Genomic DNA, 27,100 nt, shown 5'->3' with positions numbered 1-27,100 from the left:
TAACACACATATACAATAATCAAAGGAACATGCCTCCTGCTACAATAAAACAGGTATTTTTGCCGCAATAAACCTCATAGGACCCACTATTATCTTAGCTTAAAGCAATTAAACTGGCCTGAACTGCACAACTAACATATTCACAACCGACTACAACACACAAACTCATTCATCTTCCAGAAAAATGCCCTGCACTACAAAACTTATAACTACCCTACTGTCCAGCAAGGGATCTCAGTTCTAGTAATAAATTCTTATTACTTACAAATAAGTCAAACAATGTTACAGGAGACCCATTCTACTCCCAATGCATTGCTAAACTCTGGAATAGTATCCCCATGCAAATAACTCTCTCAGCCAAACTCAGTAGTTTTAAACCACTGCTTAACCAATCCTGGTCCTGTACATGCTCATCACAGGGTTAAAACATTTTCACTGTACAACACATCGATATACCCTCTTTAAACATAACATTCTCAACCACTTACTGAAATGACGAAACAATTTTTACACATAATTGCTGCTTGTACAATCCACTAAGTTGCATGTGTGCTTTTTCTTTAGTAACTTCCACCTCTGTAAAATCTTAGAATGTATATGTATACAAGCAACTACTGCTTGTGTATAAATGTAAACAGAAATGTAACTATTGTTAATGTAAATAGAAATGCAACTACTCTTGTATTTGACTGGAAATTAGTATAATGCAATGTAAGCAAACTGAGCTTTTCTCTCTGGGTCTATTACCCAGTCGGACATTCCCGTTAAACAAAGACAAATAAATAACTTACAATGTTTAGAGCTATAACCTTTGTTTTCTCTTCATTAATTTTATATTGTTGTTTGTTTTTCGGCATTTCCCAGTTAGGGGTCGCCACAGTGGAACTCCGGTCCACTAATGATTGGCAGTTGTTTTTTATGGTGTCGAGTTGCCAGCCCGACGCTCAACCTTCAATGAAGACATGCCCACTGAACGCATGTCTTTCCAACGCCCACTCGACCACGGGGAGGACATGCAGACTCCACACAGAAGGCACTCCCAACCCAAGCCGAGAATCGAACGGGAGAACCTCTTGCTGTGAGGAAACAATGCTATCGCATAATGGAAAAAAAAAAACAGAATTGTCCCAGAATGTTCCACAACACCGGGATGTCCTTTTCTGGTTTTATCAGGTAAAAATATCATCAGCAAATAAAGCTAACTTTTCTTGAATACTACACCAATGACATCACTGAATTTCTGAGTCCCTTATTTTCTTTGACTATGGTTCTAAATATAACACAAATAATAAAGGGGAAAGAGGCCACCCCTGCCTGGTTCCTCTGTTAAGACAACTTACAAGAGAAGAACCCTCCCACTTTGATTTTTGACTCTGATCCCTCATATATCCTCCTAACTAACCTTATTGTTTGTATCACTTGCATCAGGAAATGCAAATGCTTCCACTGTCTTACTCATAAAATCCCAGCTTACTCTGTCAAATGGTTTCTTTGTATCAAGACTCACCAACAACAGTGGTATTTTCTTGCATTCTGCTTCCCTCTGGATCATCATTCTATTAATGTTGTCAAATGTTTCTATCCCCTCCAAGGAAACCACAATGATCTATATTTATTAATTTTGGCAATGCATCTGCCATTCTTTTAACCTTTATAACAACCACTTTATAATCATTGTTTAAAACTGAAACTGGCATATATGAAGCTGGCTCTAATGATCTCTACCATCATTAGGTATTACAGCCACCACAGCTTTCCTCCAGGATGTTGGTGCTTCTCCTCCTTTTACAATACTGTTAAGCAAAACCTTCCAGCTCTTCATTACCTTCTTTCCTCCTAGCTTCCAAACTTCCACTGGAATACCATCTATTTCTGGAGACTTTCCTACAGATTGGTTATACATCACCATTTTTATCTAATCTCCCCCTACCTTAACTGTTAATTGTTGAGCCTAATCTACCTCTATTCTTGGCATATTTAAATCTTCCATAAATATTTTTATTTGTGCTTTTTCTTGATTCCCCACCTTTTCTGCTTTATACTATTTTCATAAAATTTTCAAAATATCTCTACAAGATGTCTGGTTATTTTTCTCATTATAGGCTTGGCAGCAATCCTTTCTACTTTCTGTCATCTAAGTCATTGTGCCAAAAGTTTTTGTGTTCTGGAGTAATTACTGAAAAATAGCTGCTTAACAGAAAGTTTTATAAATTAATGCATATTATCTAGGCACACCCTTATTTTCGCTTTAGCACTCTGCAACTATGCCTCTTCTTGTTTTGTGAGATTCCCCTTATTCTGAAATACTTTAACCTTTGTCAACCTCTCTAAACAATTCTTACTTCTTGACCATACCAACTTTTATTTCTACAATATTTTTAAACTCCACTTTCATTATATTCCACTCACTAGCTATAACTTCTGGAGTGATTTCTGTCTTCCCTAACAACTCCCAAATAATTTCCACTACCCATTCCTTAAATACCTCTATTTTTAACAGGTAAGTAGGGAAGTGCCAGTGTCCCATTTTACTTCATTTCCTTGCATTTTTATCTTGGTAATTATTGGTACATGATCTGGAATAGGTACTGGATGTTCATCAAAGTTCTCAATTAAATGCACATGTTCCTATGAAATATAATTTCTGTCTAGCCCAGTTATTGTACTTTGGGGAATAATATGTAAATTATCTCAGAGTTCCTACTACTCTATTCAGATCTTCAGTACCAAATATTTTCATAAATTTCTTCAGTAATCTACCATTTTGTTACATTTTCCTTTTTAGCCCCCCCCCCCCCAATGTATCCTCATTACTGCAAATCAAATTCCAGTCCTCACCTATAAGTAATATTCCCTGCTGAAAGCGGATTATTTTTTCCCAAATTTCAAACCTCCATAATAGCAGTTTTAGGTGGAATGTAAATACATGCCAGTGTAATTCTCATCCCTTGTCAGCAGACCCTTACTACCACAAATCTGCCATTTTGTCATGGTTCTATCGCTACTGGAGCTCCTCTAGCAATTAATGCAAGTCCTCCTCTTTTCATGTGTCCCTGATACTCTGATGAAAATCCATTTTGACATCCTTTAACAAATTCATTTGCTCAGTTCTTTTCAAATGCATCTCCTGCAGCATTTCTATTTGCCCTCTGCATTCCTTAATATAATTTTTCTTTCCTTTCTGTCTATACCTGTGAGACCATTCACATTCCACGATAATTTGGAAAATCTCACCATTATGAATAGAAGTCATTATCCCCACTTATTATATCTGACAGATTTTTAAATGCCCGTTTCCTGCTTTTGTGATAGAAGCACCCACTAACGTTTCTCAGGTTGATCGTTGGAGCCAATATAACATTTTGCAAGACTTTTTGTTTTAATGAAAACTCTTAAGCAAAAAACAAACACACTCAGAACACTCGCATAACCTGTTAACTTAGTAAAACACACAAAACTATGTACATATTCAAATAATGAGGCTTAACCCTCCTAATATGAACATTTGTCTCAAACATATAGCTACAAATACATGTGTTAACGAATCTAAAGCTGAGATTATCCACATTAAGATATATGTTACTGCCTGTGCTTCTACTTGCACTAATTGGTGTCTGTTATTTTGTATCTTTATTCCCCTCCCAGATGTGAAAAACAATTTGAATGCTTTCAGAAAACATTTAAAACATTTAGCCTTGAAGAAACAGTACTTTGGCTTTTTTTATTGCCCTATAATCAGCTTGTCTCAATGGGAACATAAGATAAAAAATGTAGTCCTCAGCTGCAGGCTTCTAAAGACAAGCTGAAACATTTACTGCTAAAGGAAAACTGTTCAATATATTTAGTGTTCTCTTATTTGCTTGTTTCCACTTAAAACTTGTTATTAGATTAAACCAAGGCCAAGGGTCTTAATCTAGACATTCACTTATGCAAAACTAAGAGAAAACATAGCAGCTCTGCATATATTATAATATGTGTACTTTTGTATCCCATCTTTCGCCTCAACAACCCAAGATTATAGCCTATTAACTTAACCATACTTTTGTCTAGCCTTTTTTTCTCTTTTTGCATTGTAATGCCTACATTTCTTAACATTAAAAAAGAAAGAAAAGAATTAAAAAAGGCAGCTGTTTACTTTACCACCTTTATCACATACAACTAAAAATGCTTTACTATAAAATATTCAGTTTATATCATGAAAGGTTTCATAGCAAGACTATTAAGAACAAAAATTGTTTACTTACAGTTACCCTTTTCCTTCCATTTCCTCTCCCCTCAGTATCCTTCAAAGATTAATAACATGGAGAGAGAGACATACCTCTCATCTCCCTACAAGTTTAACAAAGTCATCAAAAGTCCACACTTTCCACTTCTTATACAGCAGTCTCAAATTTATTTACTAATTTCGGTGCTGCTGGTCTTCTTCCTGTTCAAAACCATCGTCCAGCTTCAGACTGTTTCAATTCAAAGGTACTCCTGATTCTTCTAGTCAACACCTCTGCTTTTTTCCATCTCTCAAGCATTTTCCTTTGGAACAATGGAAAGGTTTCACTAGCCAAGTCTCTCCATGAGCTTTATTATTATGAGAATAAGAAGCAGAGCTCCCTTTTGCTTGATGCCTCACTTTTTGTTGGACAAATTGCTGTATTTCTTGGTAAGCCTGTTCTACATCAAAAAGACTTTGGCCCTCCAGGAAAAAATATTTTGAAGAGAGATGGATATAGCAGCCTGAATCTCAAACTTGTTTATTGACATTCCATGCAAACTTCTCAATTGTCCAGATTTTCTCAGTGACTAGATTTTTGCCTCCTATTGTTCGTCTGTTTTTCATAAAATCTGTGGTTTTCTAGCAAATCACAGAGGACTGAATTCACTAAATAATGGTTTATATTTGAGTTTCACAAGTGTTTCACACTTCATATCCTTCAGAAAATGCATCCCATCACAAATCCAAGTCATAGCAACTGTATACATTTGTAATAATAATATTTAAAATCTGTTGCTATTTTTGGGCCTCTGTCCCCAAATTATTTCAGGCTCTGTCCAGATTTCATGCACTACGAGGTTGAGAGGTATGATTCCCCGATTGCTGGAATAAATCTGTTTCTCTTCTGCCTGGTGTACAATGAATAATCATTTTCCACAAGCACTCCACTGTCTACAACTTTTAATACTTTACCTCTTTGCCATAGTTTGTCAAGATCATAATACAGGACTTAGCTACTTTCTCATGCCCAGATTTGGACCATACACACAGTGTGCCCTTTCAATTAACAGTTCCTGCTGTAGAATGCCAGTCCAGCTATTTATTTTAACTTCATAAAAGTAATACAATCTGTTACTTCTAGTTTCTCTGGTGCAGCACAAAATTTTAGACTTTTCCTACGTGCTTGGTCTTCTAATTCTACCATTTTTTGAAACATCTTTTCTTCACTTTGACCTCTGATTTTTGCTGTTTTATTGGCTCATCTGAGTATCTGTTTAAAGCCTCTTCCATTTTTTTCCAGCTCTTTGTAGTTTGACTTGATATACTGTTTCAACGTTGCATTTATTTTAATCAGCTAAGGTAAGGCTAAACTCCATAAATTACCACCTATGGAATGATATGGGGATGCAGGCTGGAGGACGATCAAGCTGATGCTATGGAACAAATCAGACAAATGTGCATTAGTAAAGCCTGTCTGTGAAATGAAATTAATTTCCCTTAGAATAAAGTATGTCTGTTGGGGCGGGTGCATATCATACACTTGCTGGGTTAGTAAAGGTCAAAACTGAGAATCCTACATATTTTTGTAATAGCCAAGTATTTTATTTACCATATTTTCTACAGAGGATTGCATTATCTGTAGTCCCTACCAACACCCACAGTACTACTTATCCTACCACCCTTCCAGCGTTCTCACTGCCACTAAAGTCAGCTACCCCAAGGGAGAAGACAGATTTAAGAACTTAATGGCTTAGAAAAGGAGGTGAAAAAGTAAGTACTATATATATTTTTTAAATAATGTAATATTTCTGAACTAATAGCTCTTATCTAAAGCGCTGAATCCAAGCATGACATGATGGTGAACACAATCTGTGTGTACTTTTGCACATGTGCCTGCCAGGTGCCTATTAGCATTGGGCTAGCTTCTGGCCTAACAACTTCAATCACTTGCTCAGTTCATTGCTGGGAGACAATGCTGAGGACCTTACTTCCACCAAGATAGAAAGGATGGATGCCTGCTTAATCACACTCCCCATCCAATCTTCCAGCAGCTAGGCCACTTACCACATCAGCATCAGTTGCACAGCCAGAACCAAAACTGTTATGTAATGAATTAGATACTTTTTTTTCCCTTGTAAAAATGTATATATACTTACCTGAATATACCCTTGCTGATCGATTAAAAGGTTTTCTGGTTTCAAATCTCTGTAGATAAGGTCTAATGAATGGAGGTACTCAAATGTTAGTACTATCTGAGCTGCATAAAAACGTGCATGAGGTTCACTATAAGAAAAACAAAAACAACAAACGATCATTATACAATCCTGCCACAAATTATACACAAATCTTTGACATCGCATTTAACATTTTTACACAGCTAGAGGCACATCTCTAATACTTCTCTTTGAAAAAAAAGAAGTTATGTACTCACCATAATGTTCCATGATTGTTGTCCATATTCTCGCCTTCATTCTTTATGGTTGGGTTTCAGAACTGAGCATCGGTTCTGACTTGGCCACATACTAAAGCTCGAGAGCTTTCACTGGCTCGGGGCTACACCCTATCCCAAAATGCCTAGCGACAGTTACCCAGATCTTGTTTGTAAGAAACCACTCACTAGACTATCCAACCCACTATGATGAACACAACCAAACCCTCTGCCTACAACTCAGGAGGCCCAAAGGGAATCAGAGAACTCAGCCAATTTCAAAAAAATTCCTCTCAATCCTCCAGGAAGGGGGAAGGAGGGTGGGATGCAAGAATGAAGGCGGGAATCTGGACAACAAACATGGAACGTTATGGTGAGTACATAACTTATGTTATGTTGTCCTATCTCGCCTTCATTCTTGATGGTTGGGACAGCGTCCCCCAGCACCTTTTTCTCGGGTGGCTCAAGGGAATAAACTCTGTGGAAGTAGACAGAATCTAGTTGAATGACCTGGAATTTTTCCTGGCAGAGAGTTATAAACATAAGTAATAGTGTCTGTTAGCCATTTAGATAAAGTGACTTTTGAAACTGAAGTTCCTTTTCTATTTTCTGAGAATTAAAGAAACAATTGGTCAGACATTCTAAATTCCTTAGTCCTATGTAAGTAAAAACATAACTGCCTATGGACATCCAATTGGTGAAGCTTGTATTCTGCTTTGTTGCCACTGTCGAGCAGAGTCACAGATGTGATCCCCGGAGTGAATTTCCTATTTCCCATCCAATCAAGAATTTTCTTGAAGAGTGCTAATGAGGAGCTTTGTTTGATATAGATAGGGAGTTTATTCCAGAGTATGGGAAGACTCTGGGACAGGAATCTATCCCTCCGGCATGTTCTGTTTATTGTGGTGACAAGGTTTAGGTCCCTACAGCGTGTAGCTCGGAGGGATTGGGATTTCATTAAGTGGAGCATGTCCAACAGCTCTGGGTTTGACATAGCTTTGTATGTTAGGCAGAGATCACCTCTGAGTAGGCGATATGCAACAGAGTAAAGCTGGAGTTTTTTGAGACGGTCTGCGTAGGGCATCTCTTTGAGGCCAGTAATCTGACGAGATCAGTACGGAGTGATGAGAATTAGCCTGCAACTCAATGATCTGGCGTTCTGAAGAACTTTGGGTATTAATGGAAACGGGGGAAATACATAAAGAAGCCCCAGGGGCCAATTATGAACAAGTGCATCTCTTGGTGACTCCCCCGAGGGGGGATTTGGGCAAAGAAGCTGCTGCATTTGGAGTTCATGGACGTGGCAAAGAGGCCGCAGCAAGACTGGCCCCACTTGCGAAAAATTTGGTTCGCAATTTCCTGTTTCAGAGACCACTAGTGAGGCATAACAAATTGCTCCACTTAATTTGTCCGCTATCACGTTGGATTTCCCCGGAATGTGCACTGCAATCAGAAAACATTGAGAAGATATTGGCCATTGTATACTCTTAGAGCCTCTCGGTACAGGGGGCAAAGTTCTGGTTCCGCCTTGTTTGTTGATGTACAACACCACGGACATATTGTCTGTCTGTATTGCAATCGTACCTGGTGGAAGAGTGGTCTGGAATGCCTGCAATGCCAGAAGCACTGCTTTCATCTCTAGGACACAGATGTGCAAGTGGTATTTGTGTTCTTGCGAAGTCCCTTGGACAGTCTTGTCCCAGATAATGCCCCCCCCCCCATATCTGGGAAGCATCCATAGTCACTGTAGCTACAGGTTGGGGAAGAACAGTCTGCCTATGGTTACCTGCGTGGACTGAAGCCACCATTGTAGGTCCCTCTTGCAGGTGTCCACAATTAGAATCTTGTGTGACATAGGTAAGTCCTGCATGGTCACTGAGCAAAGAGTAGCCACTGTAATACTCTAATGTGTAGACGAGCTAGTGAGACAAATGTTATTGCAGCTGCCATTGAACCCAGAACCTTGAGGACAAACTTTGCCTGTACTTTCTTCTCATGGGCAAGATTGATACCTGATGGTGTAGTGTTAGTACTCATTTTCGTGAGGAAGTTTTGCTACCATGTCTTTTGTGTTTAAGTCTGCCTCTATAAAGGTAATATGATGTGAAGGCAACAAGGCAGATTTTTCAAAGTTTATAGTGATGCCTAGCTCTGAACAAAGACGAATGGCAGTGTCCCTTGCTTTGGTCAGTAAATGCATGGTGGTGGCAGTTAGGAGCCAGTCGTCCAAGTACCGAAACACTCGGAATCCTATACGCCTCAGGTGAGCCATGACGACTACCATGCATTTGGTAAACACTTTGGAGGCTGTAGTGAGACCAAAGGGCAGAGCTCTGAACTGGTAATGACTGGCTCCCAGCCGGACGCGTAGATATCTCCTGGATCGCCTGTCGATCTTTATGTGGTAGTATGCATCCTGAAGATCTATTGAGCACATCCAATTTTCTTTTCCAAGAAAAGGAAGTACAGACTGCAATGTCACCATCTGAAGCTTTGTTTTCTTTACGGACTTGTTTAATCTGCTGAGATCCAAAATGGGCTTCCAGTCCCCTGTCTTCTTTGGAACTAAAAAGAACCTTGAGTAAGTTCCGGATCCAATTTGGTCTGCGGGGACTTCTTGGATGACTTTTGCTTAGCAACTTTTGAATTTCTAGGGTTGCTTGATCCCTTTGGTGGTATGTCTGGGATAGACCTTGGTGGAAGGGGTGGAAAGCAGAAAGGAATGTTGTATCCCCTGGGTATGATCGACTGTACCCATTTGTCTTGAGTGATGTCCAGCTAGGCTTTTGGGTACAGTGATAATCTCCCAAATGCCACCAGAGGTGGACAGGTAGGCGTCCTTTCAGGAGCGCTGGAACGGCCTACCAGAGAATGAATCTCTGACACCCTGATTCGGCGGACCCCCTCTGCCATGAGGGCAGCATCTTCCATTGTTATTTCCCCCTCTGCCCCTGGGGGGAAAAAAATCACCATGTGTGTCTGACGAAGCTCTTTGGGACTTCTGGAACCACATTTTCCCACCCTTCTGACCCTTGGGATAAGGTCTGATAGAGATGGAAAAACGTACTCCCATGGCAGACAGAGTTTTGCCTTCTTGTTCGCATCTGGTAAGAGTCTCCTTCACTTCTGGCCCGAACAAAGATGAGCCATCAAAAGGTCAGTTAATAAAGGAAGACTTGAAGGGTTCAGCAAACTCACAAAGACAAATCCAGGAATTTCTCCTCAGAGTTATTCCTGTGCCTGCTGCCCTGCTCGCTCCATCAGCTGCATATGAAATGAGGCACATGGAGGAGTTTATTACAGAGTTTAAAGTAGGAAGCTGAGAGTTTACCTTGTTAGGTAGCCCTGCAGCTGTAGTACCCTGGAGGGTATCTCCTAGCTCCTTGAGGAGATCCCTCTGAAGTCTAGTAAAGAGGGATAAGTAATTCAGTGACCTAAGGATAAAGGCCGCTGAAGAAAACATATGCTTCCCATATCTGTCCATTGTACAAGAATCCTTATTCGGCGGATGGCCAGATGAAGTTTTGGCTAATTCCTTCTTGGTGGCCGGCGCCATCACCATAGCATCTACTGGGACACCTTTAGTCAGACACTGTTTATCCTCCAGGGCTGTAAAAAATTTGTTGGGCCTCCTCTGAACTATTTCCACAGATTCTGGAGAGCCCACGCCTTTCGACTGACTATAACATGGAGCTGGTCGAAAGGCGGAGACACCCAAGAGGTGGAGGGTCGAGATCCGAATGCCTCCAAGTATGCAAACTCATCTTCATAGGGGAGAGGGTCTTCCAGCCACCTCTCTGCTTCAGGATCTCTAAGATGTCTGAAAAGCAGACATCCTCAGAGGGTGACCTTGGAGACCCTTTTGAATCCTTTAAGTACGTATCCAACATGACAGACTGGGGGAAGTCCAGGTGTTTCCTCTTACAAGTTCTCTTCCGAAGGACCTCCTCAGAGGGATACTCTTGGGAGGGTTCAGAAGAGAGTGGCTCACCCATTGGGGCATCCTGGGGCATTGGATCTCTACGCTTGGGCTGGAGGGATGGTGTGGAGGTAGACACTGGCCCTTTAGGGGGAAGAGTGACTGGAACGGAGGGTGGAGCAGTCTAGAGGGCAGCACACTCCTCATCATCTCAAAGGCACCATGGTCCTGGCCCGAGAGAGCCTCTGGCTCCCAGGAACCCAGAGATCTCCCCTGTACCAAGGATGATGGCTCAGAGGCTGATGTGGGCGCCGAACTCACCTGCGCCGAAGCCCCGAGTGGAAGAGTCGTATCAGACAAGGGTCCGGTTCGACTCCCCCCCCCCCCAAACTGATGAGGGACTGTCAGCTCCCAGATCCCTCCATAGAAGGCAACATCAATGAGATTGGAGCAGAAGTCAGAAGCTAGACACTGGGAGAAGTTTTCAGATCTGACAGTTCCACCACAAGGACATCCAGGCACTCCGGCTCTGAACTCATCAGAGTTGAAGGAGGAATGGAAGACAAGGCAGGTTCGGTAGTCGGCTCCTATCCTTCTGGTCTGGGCTCAAGAGAATTTTTGCTAGGCTAGGCTCAAGAGAATTTTTGCTAGGGCCAGTGCCCGGAGCAACCTCTTAACCACCTGCTCCACATCATCGTCCGAAAAACTCCTGGAAGATCGAGAGGAATGGGTGGGTGATCTATGGCTACCAGCCACCGACTGCACAAGGGGTGACTGTGGCACCGAACAGACCAGCTCCAAGGGTGGTGACCGGCTCCTTTTTCGGCTCTGAGTCAGTTCCGAAAACACAGGTGGAACCGAGGCAGATTTAGACTTCCCAGACCCAACAGACTTCAGATCTGAAGCTACTTGGTTTTTCTGGCCTCTTCGTTGGCTCAGAAACCAGAACTGAAGAAGCTGATTTGTTAGAGGGCCTACCAGAAGTTTTTGAGGCCCAATTCCCTTTGCCGACAGTCTCAAAAGTTCCCTTTAACAAGCCCCTGAGGGTCAGTTTGTTTTTCTGCTCCTGCAGGACCCTAGAGCTAAAGCTGTGGCATACAGAACAGGAATCCTGCAGGTGAACGGCTCCTAAACAATAAACACATCCAGTGTGCCTATCTGTCCATGACATTTTTTGAAAGCACGAGTCTCACTTTTTCAATACAGACTGTTTTGTCTCTTTTGTAGAATCCTTACACATGATGATTAGACACAACTATAGTCAACAATGCTAAGAAAAACACAACTATAATGTACAGCCCTTATGCAATACAGTAAACACCAACAAACACAAGAGAGGAGACAAAAAATTAATTTTTTTTAAAATTTTTATAGGGAAAGAAAAAAAGGGGCTAGAGTTGAGGTCTCTAAGTTAAACAACGATCTCCTCTGACCCGAGGAGATGCCTCTAACTAAAATGGCAAAACCTTCAAAGTTTAGGGAGTAAAAAGGCACAAAAAAGAATCCTCTAACTCAAATGGATTCTTTTAAGGAGAAAACTAAAATTAGACCGGATAGTAAAGAAAGGCCCGATAAAGAATGACGGCCCACACAGTAACAGCAAATAACAGTGAAAGAACCAACAGTATGCTCAAAACACTCAAAAATTAAAGTTTCTTGACTAACTTAACAATATCAAAGGTTTGACATGAAATATCACTAAAGGAATGTAAAAAGAAATGGACTTAGCCTGAGCCAGTGAAAAGTAATCTTGAAGCAGCAAGCAGCAAACGAGATCTGGGTAACTGTCACTATGCATCTTGGGATAGGGTGCAGCCACGTGCCAGTGAAAGCACTCAAGCTTTAGTATTTGGTCAAATCAGAACCAATGCTCGGTTCCGAACCCAACCATCAAGAATAAAGGCAAGAGAGGACAACATAACATCAATGGTTGACCAAAGTCTCCATACTGAAGATACTGGCAAAATATGAACTTGTTACGATTTCAGAAATGTGGACAACTCTGAAAATGGAGTATCATAATAGAGGGGTCTTACATCACCTTGTTATAGGTTCATAGATTAGTACTAGGCTACCTGCCCTTGCAAGCCATTTTAAGCCTAACCAATTATCCCTTGTGAGACTCAAACCCTTCACATTGTGTTTGTAAGGCAAACACCTTAACCATTAGGCCACCCTCCCAACTATTCAATTTATTTCTAAAAACTCACATTTAATAGTTGAAGAGGTTAGATAATGTTTTAAACAAAGCATATGTGGAATTCTGGGCTGACAGTACAAAGTTATTAGTCCTTACTCTTGGCAAATCTGTGTATTTAAGCAGATAATCAAAGCAGATAGAATTATGTGAACTAAGCAGTCACAAAGACTCATCTTCTGCGACTGGCATACCTGGTTAATCCAGACTTTTGACAATGTGTTTTAAAGTTGTTTCAGGTTTCAACCTTCTGTTACTTAATAATTTTCTTGGTGGCTTTGCAGTTGCCAGCCCCTACCGAACTTTTGATCTGGGTCACTCCCCCCAGTCTAGTGTCATTAGCTCATTCTACCTAATACAGAGAGAACATTTGAGAAGGCCATCCCACTTAGTTTCTTAACCTTGAATTATCTCTGTTCCTCCTTTCTCCCTTTCCACTTTACTAACAAAATCTACCATTGCTAGAATCTCCCTGTGTTCTGACTGAGCATGCTTCTCAAACAATCTGGAAATATTCAGCTAATAAGTATATTTTCTGGCACTTTTTAATTGTTCCGAGTTGAATAACACAATAATTTAATTCAGTTCAGAATACAGTTTGAATAAATTGCATTTATTTAAACTGTATTAGCTTTAATACTGCTACAACTCAAGTGGTCTAGCTTGCACTGCATTTGAATTGTTTTTAGTGCTGTTTTAGCTGCTTTTCTGTAACAAAAAAAAACGTTCTAAGCTTGTTTCCTGCCTTTCCTGTAACTAGTCTTGTCCAGATACAGATTTGCTATGTCAAGGACTGGTTGTAAGCTTTTGAGCCCCCCCCCCAAGCCTTTCAGTGTTGGAGGGATGCATTCTAGCTCATCACTGGGATTGGTAAGCACTAGGTAGCTTATCTTCCACAAGAGGAGTGGTTTCTGGCCCAGAAATTGTAGTTTATTGGCCGCTTGGGCAGTTTTTCCATCTCTTTCAACTTTCTGGTTTAAAAGTCCACGTGTGTGCTTGTTTCCCGCCTTTCCTGGAACTAGTCGAGTCCAGATACAGATCTGCTGTATCCAGGACTGTTTATAAGCTTTTGAGCGGTGCCAAAAAGTCTGCTCTTCAATTTTTCCCTTAGATCTGCTAGTTCTCTCCCCTCCTGCACTTTTACTAACTTATTAGCCTAGCACTTTACCAGACTTCTTGTAGCAATTATTGTAGCACACAAAAGTGCTACTAGCACTAAATGTTCTACAAGGAAAGAGCTCCAGTACTTATTATTAATGCCCACCCCTCCATGCATGCCTAAAGGTCAGTTCCCTGTGCTTTCTCCTATTAACCTGGTGAATCTGGGCATCCTGAGGCAATGTAGCAACTGTCTCATGTACACTGACAACCCTATCCTCTTATCTCCCAACACTCAGACTTGTGAGAGATGCACTTATATATCCAAATTGGAAGCCACGCACCCTCCAGTCAAGACCGGAATAGCTGGTCAAGAGGAGAAGGTCAACACTTGCACCACACCACATGGAACAAATAGTCCTCCGAAACACACACCAGCACTGTCTTCACATAAAACACAAATCACACACCCATCTTCGCAGAGGCTCTCAATAAAAATCTACCCAAACAGCATAGGCCTCCAAGGCAGAAACACACTCGACCACCACAACACAACACTAATCATGAAATGCACAACTCTCCTAAAGCCCCTAAGGCAAAACAGCATGCTCAACACACTAGTCATAGGTGACTCGATAGTGAGGCACACTGATGTCCAACTCGCTAGGTTGAATAAAGAGAAAGTAACAGTTAGCTGCCTGTCAGGTGCCAGGATCTGCCACATAATGCATGCACTCAGGTCCCTCAACAACAGGTACAAATATGACTCTATCATTGTACATGGGGGTGTGAAATACCTGAGACGTACCTCCCTGGATTATATGAAAAGAGACATGGAGGAGCTCTCGGATTATGTAGCCCAGGCAGGTATGACCCTAGTCCTGAGCAGCATCCTACCATCACCCAGAATGCTACCACAGTACAAGCAGAAAATTATTGATTTCAACAACTGGCTAAGTTTCTGGTGTCATTCCAAGGGGATCCAGTATCTGTCTGACTGGGATGACATGATTGACAGACCTCGATGCTTTGTCAGAGATGGCCTGCATCTGTCACCCCTGGGCTTCCGGATACTGGCCAAGGCTCTTGCCACCCCTATAGTGCCTTTTATAGGCTATGTTCCAAAGACCAAATTACCACTATAACACCTACAAACAAATGCGATCTGACGGTCATGTTGCTCAATGCTATAAGTCTAAATCTCAAAATGCACTCACTCGAAGCACTCCTTAAAATGGAGAACATGGACATTTGTGCTGCAACAAGGACCTGGTTCAAAGCAGCAGAAAGCACCCCTGCACTATCAGGCTATAACTCATTCCACACCGTACGGCCCCAGAACTTGGACTGAAGCTCCAACGGCGGAGGTGTTTCCATATTCATAAAGGATGTGCACATCTCCAGGTAGCCCAACATAACGCATCACAGATTCTTCAAGTGCAGCTAACATTGGGTAAGACAGTGATTCAGATCGTAGCATGCTAGAGGTCCTGAACTATATACAAAAACTCATACTCCATGTTCTGAAGCACCCTGGAGAATATTAGGGTCCAACATAACACTCTCATACTGGGCAACTAAAACTACCCCCTTCATTAACTGGGTAAACTACTCATGTACCAATACACCTGCCCGACGTTTCCTGGAATTCATTAATTCCAATGCCCTGGACCAGCTCATTCTTACCCCCACTAGAGGGAGCAACATCCTCGACCTGGTCATTACTAACATTGGGGACTGTTGCTCTACACCAATAGTCAACTCCTCCCTGGTTAGACCTGACCACACACTGATCACCTTGGAAATCCACATCCCTCCCACCTCTCACCCCCTCACCCCGCAAAAATAACCACCAAGAAAAACTTCTCCAAAGCTAACTTTGGGCTCCTAAAAACAGAGGTGGCTAACTTCACAGCACCCATGCAAATAGGGAATAATTGCATGACCGCCGAATCATACACCAATGTACTGTACGAAGACGTAGACAAATGCATGGATCTCGCCATACCCAATAGAACCAAGAGATTCTCCTCCAAAAAAGGAAGCCAATCTGGTGGTCCCCTGCCATAAACAAACTCCACAACAGAAGGAAGAAACTGATGCGGAATAAGGTGAAGTCCCAAGACTGGAAAAAACTCCCTTACCAGCCTCAACAAAAAGTTGAGATCCCTCATCAAATCCTCTAAAGCTAGCTATGAAAACAGACTTGCAGCAGATAGTAAAGACAACCATAAGGCCTTCTATAGTTATGTAAAGAATCTCCATGGCAATACCCAGATTTGCTCTGAGCAACTGCACAATCCTACCTCCTATACCGAGCCAACAGATATTGCCAATATACTGGCCGACAGATTCTGTGCCAACTTTACCCCCCCCCCCAATCACAATACCAGTAGACTGCCAGACACTCAGTATTATTGCTGCACAAGTTAAAACAGCACTGTCCAAGGCCAAGAATACAGCTTCTATGGGACCTGACAATATCCCTGGCTGTGTTCTACATGAACTACAGAGTGAACTGGCACCACACCTGTGTGCCCTGTTCATTCACAGCCTCACCTCAGGCTTTGTCCATACCGAATTGCGCAATGCTACAGTCATCCCCTCTCCATAAAGGAGGAGTGACTACAGACCCTGAGAACTATCGCCCCATTAGCCTGACGAGAGTGATATGCATCAACATGGACCTAATAACAATATAGGAAATCTCCAAACTCTGGGTCCCACACAGTTTCGTTTTGTGAAGGGTAGATCATGCCTGCTCAACTTGGACGACTTCTTTGAGTCAGTCACCAGAGCTGTGGATGAGGGCAAGGTGGTTCATACAGCCTACCTCAATCTGGCCAAGGCCTTTGATACCTTTCCCCACTCAGGAACCATAGAAAAACTCACTAAGCTAGGCATCAACCCCTATATCACTAGATAGGTTGCAAACTGGCTCACAAATAGAACCCACAGTGTGAAAGTAGCTGACTCCACGTCAGACTGCTGACCAGTCACGAGTGGAGTCCCAGTGGGTTCGGTCCTGGGTCTTCTCCTGTTTGGTATCTACTTCTCTTCTGTTTTGTATCTACTTCTCTGAAGTCCAGGCCAACACGAAGGGACTCTGGCTGACAAAATTCGCAGATGGTTGCAAGTTGGGAGCTATTATTAACTCCCCAAGTGATGCGGACATCCTGCAGAAAGGCCTCACTGAGACTAACGACTGGTGTCAGAACCATGGCCTTAAGCTCGATGCCAAAAAATGTGTGGTCATCCCATTTGGGAAAAACTTGGTTCTCATGAATTACCACAATGATGGTAGTCCACTGAACACAGAAGGTGTTATAGAAGATCTGAGAACACAGACTGACGGCAACCTCTCTTTTGACCACTACATTGCCACTGTGTTCAGAAAGTCCTTCTATGTGGCACATCTCATTACTAAAGGTTTTACATCCAGGGAGAAAGAGGTCATTGTCTCCCTCTCTTCCCTCATTAGGCCAGTCCTCGAGTACAATACCCCATATGGCATGTAACTCACTAGATACCTGCAACAAATGGAGAGGCAAAAGTACCTCACAAAGATGATCCTTCGCCTTAAACAGTTGTCCTATATGGACAGACTCAAAAAACTCCAACTACTCTCTGTCTCATATCACCTACTTAGAGGCGATCTCTGCTTGACTTACAAAGCCATGACTAACCCTGCTCTGTTAGAAATGCTATATCTAAAGAAATCCCAATCCCTCCGCACCACATGCTCCAGAGACCTCAACCTCAATAGCACAATCAACAGAACATGCTGGAGGGACAGGTTCATAACCCAGAGACTGCCCATGCTATGGATCAGACTTCCCATACATGTCAAACAGAGCACCTCACTGGCCCTCTTCAAGAGAAAGCTTGATGAGTGGATGGGAATTAGAAAATTCACCCCAGGGATCACTCCAGTGGCTCTACTCAACAGAGGCACTGGGAATTAATGTCGGGTGGCACGATGTCAGGGTAATCCTATGGGCTAGGTTTGTAAAGGCTCCAGGGCCATTAGCCTAGTAAACACCTGTGAACCTATGTGTGAAGACTGCCATTAAATATACAGCAGACAAAGACTGTCCAGTGGAAACCCATCGCACATAACTGGAGACATCCTGAAGGCTGTCCCTATTAGAGGAGAACTTGCGGAGCAAGCTATTACAAGCTGTTGTTGAGGTAAGCAAAACAGCTGTTTGAAAGGGGTCTATATCAGATCATCGAAATGGCTCATTATCGAATGTCATAATGTTGAACTGCAAAACCCAAACCCTAAAAATATCGAAACCTCAAAACAGCAATTTTTTTCCCGGGGAAAAATTTGCTGTTCCGAGAAAAACACACCACAAGCACATTAAAAAGCAGCAATCCACACACATACATTTAAAAGTTACATCTAACCCTACACTACACTGCACATACACTACTATCTATCCACTTACCTTAACCCAGACCCTAACCCTAAGGTCCGTCACTATCACACACTCACCTCACCCGCGCCCTAACCCTAACTCACTTAACCCACCTCTAACCCCAAATTCTGTTACAATCACACACTTACCTGACCCATGCCCTAACCCTAACTCACCCAACCTGCACCGTAACCCAAATGTCCTCACAATCACACACACAACTTAATCCAACCCGTAACTTTCCACCGCATCACTGAAAACAGCGAAGCCACAACAACAGCCAACTGAATTCTTTCCCTAGGAAAGAATTCGGTTTTGTGCAGCTTTGCTATTTTCAGCGTTCGTGATATTGGGTTTGATATTAGATCATTCGAAATTCTGCCGTTTCGATGATCTAATATAGACCTGCTTGAAAGACGAGCTTACAACTAGGACAACTCTTATCAACTAAGCCAAACAATGAACTATGTAACACCAGCAGAACACTGCAAATCATTAAGTCCTTGCAAAAGCTGTATGACTCAAATCTTCATACAATAAAGGTGCGGAGGGGATGGAGGATGAAATGTATAGGTTAGCAAGCTATGCATTAAGGTTGAGGCAAGAGTGAAAATTAGTTAACTGATAAATGTTTACACACTACTCACCTGCAAAAATTAGGGGAAATATTCAAGTAACGGGAAGTGATCTTGTAACATTCTTCACAGTCAAGAGTTGTGGTAAATAAAGGCATGAATAAATGTATGGCAGGAGTAAAAATCACATTAATATCTGTGTACATACCTTCCAAATCTGAAACCCAGAGAGCTGTACATTTACTGAATAAACAGATGGCAAGAGTAAAAATCACATTAATAAAGGGGATTAGTTTTTAAATAAACCTTGTCTTTTGTGAAAAATATATATATGAACATACCTTCCCAAACTGTGTAGCTCAGAGATGTACATTCATTAAATAAAAATTGTGTGTTTGTTTTAGGAGGATCACTAACAAAGATGTCTGGACATTTAAATCATCAGGATTGAATGAAGCCCTCTGTAGCATTTTTAAGGCATTTTCAGATGAATTAGAGCCTATGACTTCAGATGCCATAAACACAGTTAAAAGCACAAACTTCTCTCTGTCATCATAGTTCCAGGCTATAGTGGGGTGCTTGCCTTAAATAGTTGGCAAGGATAGGACTGATACTAAATTATATTAGCTTATCACAACAGCAAATGACTATAATCCTTTAAGCTTAAAGGCTGAAACCTTGTAATCCAAAACTGATAGGGTAAGGGATCAGGTCGTAAAAAATGAATCTTTCATTAGTGATGTCTTATGTGCCCAAAATGCAGCTGGCACAGTGTGCTACCCTTTATCCAAAGGTTTCTAAGGATCTTTGGCCTAACTCTGCATTTACAGACATAAGACATAGTCTGGTGTATAGGCATAGTACAGAGTTGGATCATTAAGTTTTGGCTACAAGAATGCTCATCCATCTATCAATACTAAATAAAACAGTTTTTCGGTAAACTGTACCAGTTGCCTTATCTCTCTGGAGAAGATGGGTAGATAAGCCATCTGTGGTCAGCTTTGGATCTGATTTGCTTGTATCCCAACTCAAGTCATGTTTTGTTTGTTTTGAAACCCAGGTCCATGGATTACAGCTGGGATTTCACAAGCTGCCATCAATGAACAGATCACTGGTATTCATATTACACAGATGAGGAACGTCTCTCTGGATACTTCAAATCCAAATGTTCAGTACCACAATAAGGAGGCACAAGGTGATAATCCAAACTTTTATTAGCACTCATTTGGAATGCTGAACATTTGGATTTGGAGTACTGGTGAATCTGAGTATGTGCACTCAAGTTGCCTGTCTTGGTCTCTGCATTATTTTTTGTGATCAGCTCTCTTGCCACTTTAACATACTGCAGGGTGAAGTCAGGCATGAACACACCTCTGGTTCGTTCAACTTGCTGCAGTGTCACGTAGGGCTTCCCCTTTCTCCATATCTGTTTGTCCAAGATATATGTAATCTTATAATTAAAGCGAGGGAAAAGTATTTCAGCATACAGATATGGGACTAGACAGCATAAAATAACTGCATATGGAGAGATGCCCTGTTAAATGTTCCTCATCTTGCAATATCTTTCTCTACAGCATGGATCACATTAGATACATTTTGTGATGTGGCAGACTACTACTTAAACTCTAACATAACAATAGTGATCACCAAAATCATTCTAAGGAACTAAAATCCGATCTGCAACTATAATGGAAGGTCCTCCTCAGCTAAGTATTTTGGCAACATACATCTCAAAAGCAATATTTCAGAGAGACTGAAAAGAGAAGTTATCGCTAAAGCTACAGAAACCCTAGTTTAATCGCCTGAATACGCATTTCTCCTCATAAGTTTTCAGTTTCTAGGCTTTTTTGGAGGGACTTGTCTATGAATACATGATGCAAGGAAGCAAAGATGTGCTATGCAGGGATTGTAGCATATAGAAATAACCCACTTCTGGGTGTGGGTAATGCTGGATTTACCCACGGTTGGCGTGGTTTGGTCCCGAGGGCGAAGCCCAAGGGACCAAACAAAGCCAACCGTGGGTAAATACAGCATTACCCACACCCAGAAGTGGGTTATTGCTATTATACAATGACATTATTTAAGAAAAGAAATAATTACTTTTTTTAAATAATGGCATTGTATAATGCCTCTTTACTGCCCTTCCGCAGCTGTCTGGTATTCTGTGGCAGTTCTGATGTACTGCGCATGCCTACGCAGTACATCAGAGCTGTGGGCAAAAGAACTGTTTCGCTATGTTAAATGGGTTTAACATAGCGAGACAGCTTTAAAATAAGCAACGGAGATCTCCGTTGCTTATTTCAAAGCTGTCTCGCCATGTTCAACCCATTTAATATAGCGAGACAGCTTTAAAAAGCAACAGAGATCGCAAGATCTCCGTTGCTTTACACTGTGTCGCTATGTTAAAGGAGTTTAACATAGCGAGACAGTTTAAAAAGCAACGGAGATCTCCGTTGCTTTTTTAACCTGTGTCGCTATGTTAAACTCTTTTAACATAGCGAGATAGTAGTATACTAACGGAAAAAGTCCGGGTGACCGGACCTTTTTCCGTTAGTATATTGAGGGATTTACAACGGGCACGCTGGTTGGGCTGGCCAATCAGCGTGCACGTTTTAGGGGAGGAATTGTATAATAGCTATTTAAGTGTACTGCTGAGTGAGCTTGCTGAGTTTGAGTTAGAGAAGGAGGGGCATACGAAAGATATTACAAATCAAAAAAAAAAAAGAACAAAAAGATAATTTCTCTGTGATGCAAGCTTGATTAAGGGGGAGGAGATGTTGATACTGTGGACTTTTGAAGGGAAGCTATTAAATTATTTTAAGCACTCAAGGCACTGTCATGGTTATGACAGGAAAAGGAGTGGTTAGAGCAACTGGCCTAGATGGAGTGATATGGAGAAAGCTAAAAGACCGAATATGCATATTGTTATGAGAGTTGTTTAAAGGGGAGGTGAGAAGAAGATGGATTAATACAGGATGGCAGATCCTAAAATCAGCTGAGAGAAAATCCAGAGGAAAGAAGATAAGATTAAAGAGGAACAAAAACCAACTTAAGCAAAGTGAAGAGGTTAGCAAGAGTATGGTAGATGTTCAGCAAAGGCTTAAGGATTAATCTGAGTGTTGGTCAGTGGAGCAAGGTGGGAAATAAGCCCAAAACGGTAGTGACAAGAGATAACTAGATTAAATTAAGTAAAATGGTGGATACCAAAATCAGAATTGTGGCAAAGAATGTGAAAGGACTGGGCAATAGAGTGAAACACGATAAGGTAATGAATTATACGAAGAAGACAAGGACACAATTTGTGTCATTAAAGGAAATCTATCGGTCAGTGAAATGAACATTCCCATTTAAACATAAGGGGATAAAAAAGCCATTATCTAGTTTTCATGGCAAGATAAATGACAAAGAGGCACAGTTTGGTTAGTGAGAATAGCCTTCCCATTTAGGCTGGCATAGACATTAGAAGATGTGGGGGAGGGGGTAAGTGGGAAATAAATGGATGGCAGGAATAAAAAAACACATTAATATTCATGCATATAACTCACAAGTCTACAATAACAACATTCCAAGAAATTTTGATTACAGTAGTTGCACTTCATGAAGACTGAAGACTGAAACATTCCTACAAGTAGGAAATATGTGGATGGGGGTCAGAGGAGTAGGAGAATAACAAAGCAGGGCAAGTTTGTGGGTTTATGGAGATGACAGGACAGAAAGAAGTGTGCAAGTTTGGAAGAAATAGGGAGCTGGAACATGGATATCCGTTTTATTCCAACGGGTATCAAAGCTAGATGGGGTTGTTGTTATTAATATATAAAAATCAACATAAATTCGAAAAGTTAGTCTGTGAACCAGTTATGCTTTCTGATCACTCACTGTTGACACTGGAGATTAGAATACAACAGGGAGGAAAGTTTCCCATGCACTGAAGAATGCCAATGTTTTTATACAGACGATAACGGGGTAAAAAACTTGAAAAAAAAAAAAAAAATATATATATATATATATATATATATATATATATATATATATTAAAAAGCAGCGATCGATGCAGTGGAAGACTGGGATGAGGAGAGGTTTGATGCATATAATGTGAGAATAAAGAGTAAGAAAATGGAGTGGATGAATTTGAGACAAAGCAAATTAAAGGTGAAATGGAATTCAACATTATGAGAACTGAGAGAACTACAGAGGCATGTTTCAAATCAATTACAGGAGGAGAGGGGGAGGAGAAAGGGGGTAAAACAAATGCTCCAGAGGTGGGAAGATGATAGATTTTGGAGAAAAGACTGGGAATACATAAAATATTTTGGCACAATGCCAAAAACTACTATGGCACTAGCAACTAGGCTAAGGCAGCAGGAGGATGACAAGGGGGCATTTCAAATGCAACATGAAGGGGGAGCAGAAATGAAGCAAAGGCTGGAAGATACATTACAGAATTTTGTCAGTTTTTTATGAGGTCGTACGCAGAGGAGTCAGAGGCAGGAGGGTGAGGAAGAAGTAGGGGGGAGGAGGGAATATAATAATTTACCCGGATTACTTGAGGAATAAAAGTAGAAATTCATTACACCAGTTACCCAGGAAGAATTGGTTAAGATCTGGAGTAAGATGGCAAAAGGCTAACCATCAGGTAGTGATGGAATATCTATACAGCTTCAGGGAGTAAACAAGGAAAGTTATTAAACAAGGAAAGTTATTAGAAGACAGGATAATAACCACACTCTTGAAAGGAAACAGCAGTAGCTGTGATACATAAGGAAGGAAAGGATCCATCACTGGCATTGTCATCCAAGCCAATTTCAATTTTAGATCAAGGCTGTAAGTATTTAATGTTATTGACGGTTGAGAAGTTGGCAGGATTGCTTCCTGGGATAATAGATATGGATCAGACAGGGTTTATGGAGGGAAGAAGGGCTACAGATAATATGCTGATGATACTGCAAGATGCATTGAAAGGAAAAAAAACGTGTTGGCAATTTTGTCATTAGACGCAAAAAAAAACTGATAGGATTAAATGGGGCTACTAATTTGGAACAACTGGAAAATGGGGATTCCTGGGTAAGTTGGTATAACTTCTAATATGGAGATATAATGTTTCAAGGGTAGGCCTAAAGGTTAGGGCTAGGAAGTTCAAGGAAGTAAGCAGAGAAAGAGGTTCATTATTTTTCAAACTGTATCAGGAATAATTGGCTATAACTTTAAGAAATTCCTCAACAAAGGGATTATGTGTGGGCAGGGAAAGAAGATTATGCTTTATACAGATGATATTTTACTCACTTTAATAAGACCAGAGGAAGACCTTGCAAAAGTGTGAGCTATTTTAAAAAGCTCTGGGAAATGGTCAAGATATAAAGTAAAAATGAAATGATCAACAGTGATAAACACTGATGTTCACAGAGAAAGGAGATCATCTTGTTGGAGGGATGGTAAAGAGAAAATATTTTGGAATCTGGTTGAAATATACAATTGGGGGATCAATGGAAGTCACAAATGTAAAAGTCCATGACAGAATAAGAAAGCAATTGGAGAAGAGGAAAGATATCAAAGTGAACTTAGATCAATGACTACAAATACTGAGATTATTTATCTTGCTACAGATATTGTATCCAGGTTAGTTGGGAAGGGGAAGGACTAGATGGAAGTGTTACTGGAGTCTGCAAGAAAAGATGTTACACCTCCATTGTTAAATGAGCTATAAAGGTTTTTCAATAACATGTGGTGCTTAGAGGAAATTAGAAGGTGGAAGGATTAAATGTTTCCAATAGGAGGCAAAAGGCAAGATACACAATGCACCTCAGTGTTTTGAAGATGGAGGAAAAGGCAATAGGCTATAAAACACTGGCAACAGGTAACAGTGGGACATAGGGTTAAAACCTGGAAAAGATACAGGAAGAGTTTGGGGTTGGTAGATGACTGAGAATGGGAAATACACAGGAGTACTTTCAAAATGGGGTAAATTAAGAAGGGAAAAGCTGAGGAGACTAAGGTGCGTCTGCTATCGCAACAGAGATAGATAGCAGAAAAATAGATGGAGGAATATATTGAGGGATAATACTGATGAGATGTAATTTTTTTAAGAGAAACAGAAAAAACGGATATGAGTAAAATTAAGGTGGGATGGGAAAAAGAGATGCAGGAGAAAATATCTGAGAGTATGGAACCAGATAACTCAACTGCCAAGATATGTGGTGAAGGCAAGAAAGTTTAGGATTTTTGCCTAGTAGTGTTTGCATTGATATTTTTATATGCCAGTGAGATTAGCAAGGATGCTCCCAGGGACAGGAGATTATTGTTGGAAATATGGTACTTAGGAGACAGGAACGTGGGTACATATTTTTTGTAATGTCCAAGGTTAGATGGTTTCAAACAGCAACTACAATTGCTGGATGATATTCTTTTCTGATGGCCTTAGGTTAAATAAAGGTTTTACTGGGAAGTAGTGATATGATTTTTGAAGAAAGCAGGAATTTAGTCTGGTTAATAATGACAGCAAGTAAGAAAGCAATTACCAAAAATGAAAATCGCAAGAGTCATCTAACATAGAGGAGGTACAGTGCTTACTGCTGGGAAAAGCAGAGAGAGAGAGAAAGTGATATGCAGATTGGAGGGGACAGAATAAAATAGCCCTGAGCAGCAGAATGAGGGGAGAAGTTTAAGCTGTCTACAAGCAGGAAATAATGACTGAAGGACAGACTCTACTATACTTCGGCAGGCAATGGGTGGGAAAAATGGATCAAGAGTATGGCTGGTAGAACTGAGAAGTAAATATAAAAATATAATGGGATCTGTCTGATGTAGATGATGGGGAGTGAGGAATGGGAAGAGCTGGTTTTACATTTCATTACAGGAAAGTGAATAAAGTCTACTTAATGACTTTCAAGAGAGCAAAACAAAATATTTCCACATTAAATGTAGGCCTAATGGTAAATGTAAAGGGGGGTAAACAAGAAAACTAATGTGAAGTGATGTAGTGAATGTTGTTAGTGTAATAAATGTAGAAATGCATTAGTGATGATGATTTCATTGCAATGAAAGAGTGATGTATTTTACATGAATAATAATGTTGGAGTAGTAGTTGGAAATGATGAGAAATAGATATGAACTCAGAGGAGTAATTTTTTGGCGGGGTTTGTGTGGAAAAAAGAATCAGATATAAAGGCACAAAATCAATAACATATCTTAGACATTTCTCTTTCGATAATTAGAAAGTTGCTGGGATAACAAGCTTTGCATTAATAAGCATTTTCTGAAACAAAGAAAATTAAAATATTAGCTCTCATTTGGGACTCGACACCAAGAACTTCAGCATACTGTGCTAGAGCCCCTACTGCTGGACTAATAGCCTCTGGACAGATGGTACTGAGTTTTCCCTTTCAGCTGGGAACCACCCCCTGCATGGTTATTAAGGTCAAATTATAAACCTACACACAGATGCAGAGAAGCCCTCTGCACAGGCATTGCTAGAATCAGAGAAGTAAAAGGAAAGTATCAGCTCTCATTTGGGACTCGAACCCAAGACGTGTAGCATACTGGGTTGGCATCACTGCTACTGGACCAACAGCAGCATCTGGACAGACGGTACTGAGTTTTCCATTAAGAGCCTTTTCCTTTCATCTAGGGAACTCTTAGCATGACTGGAGCTCTTGGTCTTTACAGAGGTGTTGTTTGATGGCTGCAACAGTCTCTGTACTGAGAATCTACTAAGATCAATGCCAAATTGAACTGTACTATGATCTTACTTCAAGAATTACTGCACCAGTCAATAACATAAGACAAATTTACAAGTACTGCATTACGCTTATCCAGGAAGCTGGAAAGATGTGAAAGACAACACTCGGGTAGCAGCTTCAAAAATATTCATAAAAAGATACATTTTTAAGGAAAGCTTATGAAGCAGCTATGGCCCAGGTAAGTGAAGCCTTACCATTCATTCTGGAGATTTGCTATATTAACTGCAAGCAATGCAACTTCACAGCCACTTTGACAAAGTGTATTCTGTGACTAGAATGAGATTAAAATGGGCAAACAAAACAAATGGTATGATTCCAACACTCAACCACAGCAACACAGTGTTACATACCTCAATTTCTGCCTCTAACCATAGCAAGCTGTGGCATGCAAAAATGACACCTCTCTCAGGAAATCATATCATCCAAGCATGCTGATTATACCAAATGTCAGAAATGTATCACACTGTAAATATCGCTACAGATATTTAAGGTTGACTGACAGTCTTTCTTATCAGCCAT

The 27,100-nt window shown here is 40.9% G+C and overlaps 1 protein-coding gene across 5 annotated transcripts in view; it reads right to left on the bottom strand.

Moving 5' to 3' along the window:
- Positions 1 to 27,100, bottom strand: part of LOC122809023 (cAMP-dependent protein kinase catalytic subunit beta) — a 2,062,609-nt gene that overhangs the window by 385,996 nt on the left and 1,649,513 nt on the right. For all 5 annotated transcript variants that reach the window (XM_044080223.1, XM_044080224.1, XM_044080222.1 and 2 more), the window contains one exon: positions 6,364 to 6,490. In XM_044080223.1, the coding sequence (XP_043936158.1) occupies positions 6,364 to 6,490 (127 nt within the window). The remainder of the gene's footprint in view (positions 1 to 6,363; positions 6,491 to 27,100) is intronic.

The sequence above is a fragment of the Protopterus annectens genome, chromosome 8.part0, assembly GCF_019279795.1.
Source record: "Protopterus annectens isolate FY-2018-M chromosome 8.part0, PAN1.0, whole genome shotgun sequence".
Lineage (NCBI taxonomy): Eukaryota > Metazoa > Chordata > Ceratodontiformes > Protopteridae > Protopterus > Protopterus annectens.
Note: the sequence above shows the minus strand (reverse complement) of the source record. Positions and strands in the feature narration are given on the sequence as shown.